The following is a 2,034-nucleotide window of genomic DNA, read 5'->3' as shown; positions in this document are numbered from 1 at the left end:
AAAAAAAAAAAAAAAAAAATTAAGAGAAATACTATTTCTAATAGACATATTGGGATATTATAACTTACTTTTTTATCTTTTGTTTTGACAGAAGATTTAAGTTCATCATGATTCCTTGGACCCACGCTTAAATAAAAATATGTATTAATTAAAAAATACCCTTCATACTTGTTTTCTTAAGGTAACACACAATGGACAATTAGACCTGAGTTTTCAGTCTTAACTCTTTCACTAATTAGCTATATTATTCTGGCCAAGCCACTTATCCTCTCTGACCTCAGTTATAAAATAACTATGTTAGATTAAAGAACTACTAAGTCTTTTCAGCGTCATGATCTAGGATATACAACTAATATTCAAAGTGATGATAATTTGCATATTAATTTAGAGTAAATGCTGAAGTAACAGAATCATAATGGGAGTAATAATAACTACCATTTTTAATTCACTCTTCTCATTTGTTAAATTCTAAGACTGGGAAGAGATATTTAAGAGGAAAAAAAAGATCAGAATATTTTAATCGAATAAAAATACCTACAATCTAATCGACTTATCCGCACAGGCTTCCTTAGCTGCAGCTTGAAACTCTTGGATCTACATTGTAAATAAACATTAAAAAAAGAGTTGTCAATGTCAAACAAGAATTAAAAGGAATAAACATCTAGTTTTGCTTCACAAAATAATAAGATTTGACATAAAATTAACTTTACTACAATATTTATATTTGAAAAGAAAACATATAATAAAAATAAATAAGAGTTTTACTTTTCATCAATAAGAAAGGTGATTTTCTTGGTAGTGAAGGCTTTCTACCCCACAATTGCTTGTTTTTCTCTATCTTATTCCAAAAAAAAAAAAAAAAAATTGAAAAAAAAGACACCTAAATATACATAGGCTGGTTATCCAAAATATTATTACCTATTTCTTAAAAAATTTAAAGCATGTAAGAGGATGCACATTAAAAACATACTATCTAATAACCGCACGGTAAATACAATGTAACTTCTCAGTAAATACAAAGTATCTATTGATTTTTAGCTTACTCCAAGTTTTATGATAGGGTCATCGGCTCCGTTCAAATTAAAATTGTAAACATCATTCCTGTGAAAATGAAGAGAAATATTAGCTCCACTTAAATACGTGTAGTCTCTTCAAATATGAAGAAAATGAAAAATATCTACAAAAAATACTTACAATGGGCATTCAGAAGTAACATTGACAAAAGTAGTCTTCAGTTTTCTGTAGCTTTTTTTCTGAACTTTTTCCTAAATACAAAAGAGGGTTATAAAAAAATCATTAAATGGATAACAGGTATATGAAAAAATGCTCAACAGCACTAATCATCAGAGAAACGCAAATCAAAAACTGAGATGTCATCTCACCTCAGTTAAAATGGCTTGTACCAAAAAGACAGGCAATAACAGATGCTAGTGAGGATGTGGGTCTCATACACTGTTGGTGGAATGCAAATGGTGGTACAACCACTGTGAACAACAGTGTGAAGATTCCTCAAAAAACTAAAAATAGAACTATAGTATGATCCAGCAAGTTACTGAGTATATATCCAAAAGAAAGGAAATCAATATACCAAAGAAGTATCTGCACACCCATGCTTACTGCAGCATTATTGAAACCTAAGTGTCCATCAATGGATAAATGCATAAAGAAAATGTGGTCTGTGTATATACAATGGAATATTATTCAGCAATAAAAAAAGAATGAAATCCTGTCACTTGTAGGAACATGGATGTAACTGGAGGCCAAAGTAAAGTGAAATGAGCCAAACACAGAAAGACAAATATCCCATGTTCTACACTCATAAGTGGGAGCTAGAAAAGTGAATCTTATGGAGATACAGCATAGAACAGTGATTATCAGAGGCCAGGAAGAGTAGGAAGGAGTAGGGGGGGAACTAAGGGATTTAATATATATATATTATATATAATATGTAATATTATATATATTTATATATTATATATAATATGTAATATTATATATATTTATATATTATATATAATATGTAATATTATATAT

At 29.1% G+C, this 2,034-nt stretch overlaps 1 protein-coding gene across 1 annotated transcript in view; it reads right to left on the bottom strand.

Annotated features, from left to right (window-relative positions):
- SYCP2 (synaptonemal complex protein 2) overlaps nucleotides 1-2,034 on the bottom strand; it is a 72,508-nt gene that overhangs the window by 20,966 nt on the left and 49,508 nt on the right. Inside the window, exons 26-29 of the mRNA XM_025399420.1 lie at nucleotides 1,195-1,265; nucleotides 1,044-1,101; nucleotides 539-594; nucleotides 69-126 (exon numbers count right to left, since the gene is read on the bottom strand). Coding sequence (XP_025255205.1) covers nucleotides 69-126; nucleotides 539-594; nucleotides 1,044-1,101; nucleotides 1,195-1,265 — 243 coding nt within the window. The remainder of the gene's footprint in view (nucleotides 1-68; nucleotides 127-538; nucleotides 595-1,043; nucleotides 1,102-1,194; nucleotides 1,266-2,034) is intronic.

The sequence above is a fragment of the Theropithecus gelada genome, chromosome 10 (genome assembly GCF_003255815.1).
Source record: "Theropithecus gelada isolate Dixy chromosome 10, Tgel_1.0, whole genome shotgun sequence".
Lineage (NCBI taxonomy): Eukaryota > Metazoa > Chordata > Mammalia > Primates > Cercopithecidae > Theropithecus > Theropithecus gelada.
The sequence above is the reverse complement of the archived record's forward strand: the minus strand, read 5'-3'. Positions and strand labels throughout refer to the sequence as shown.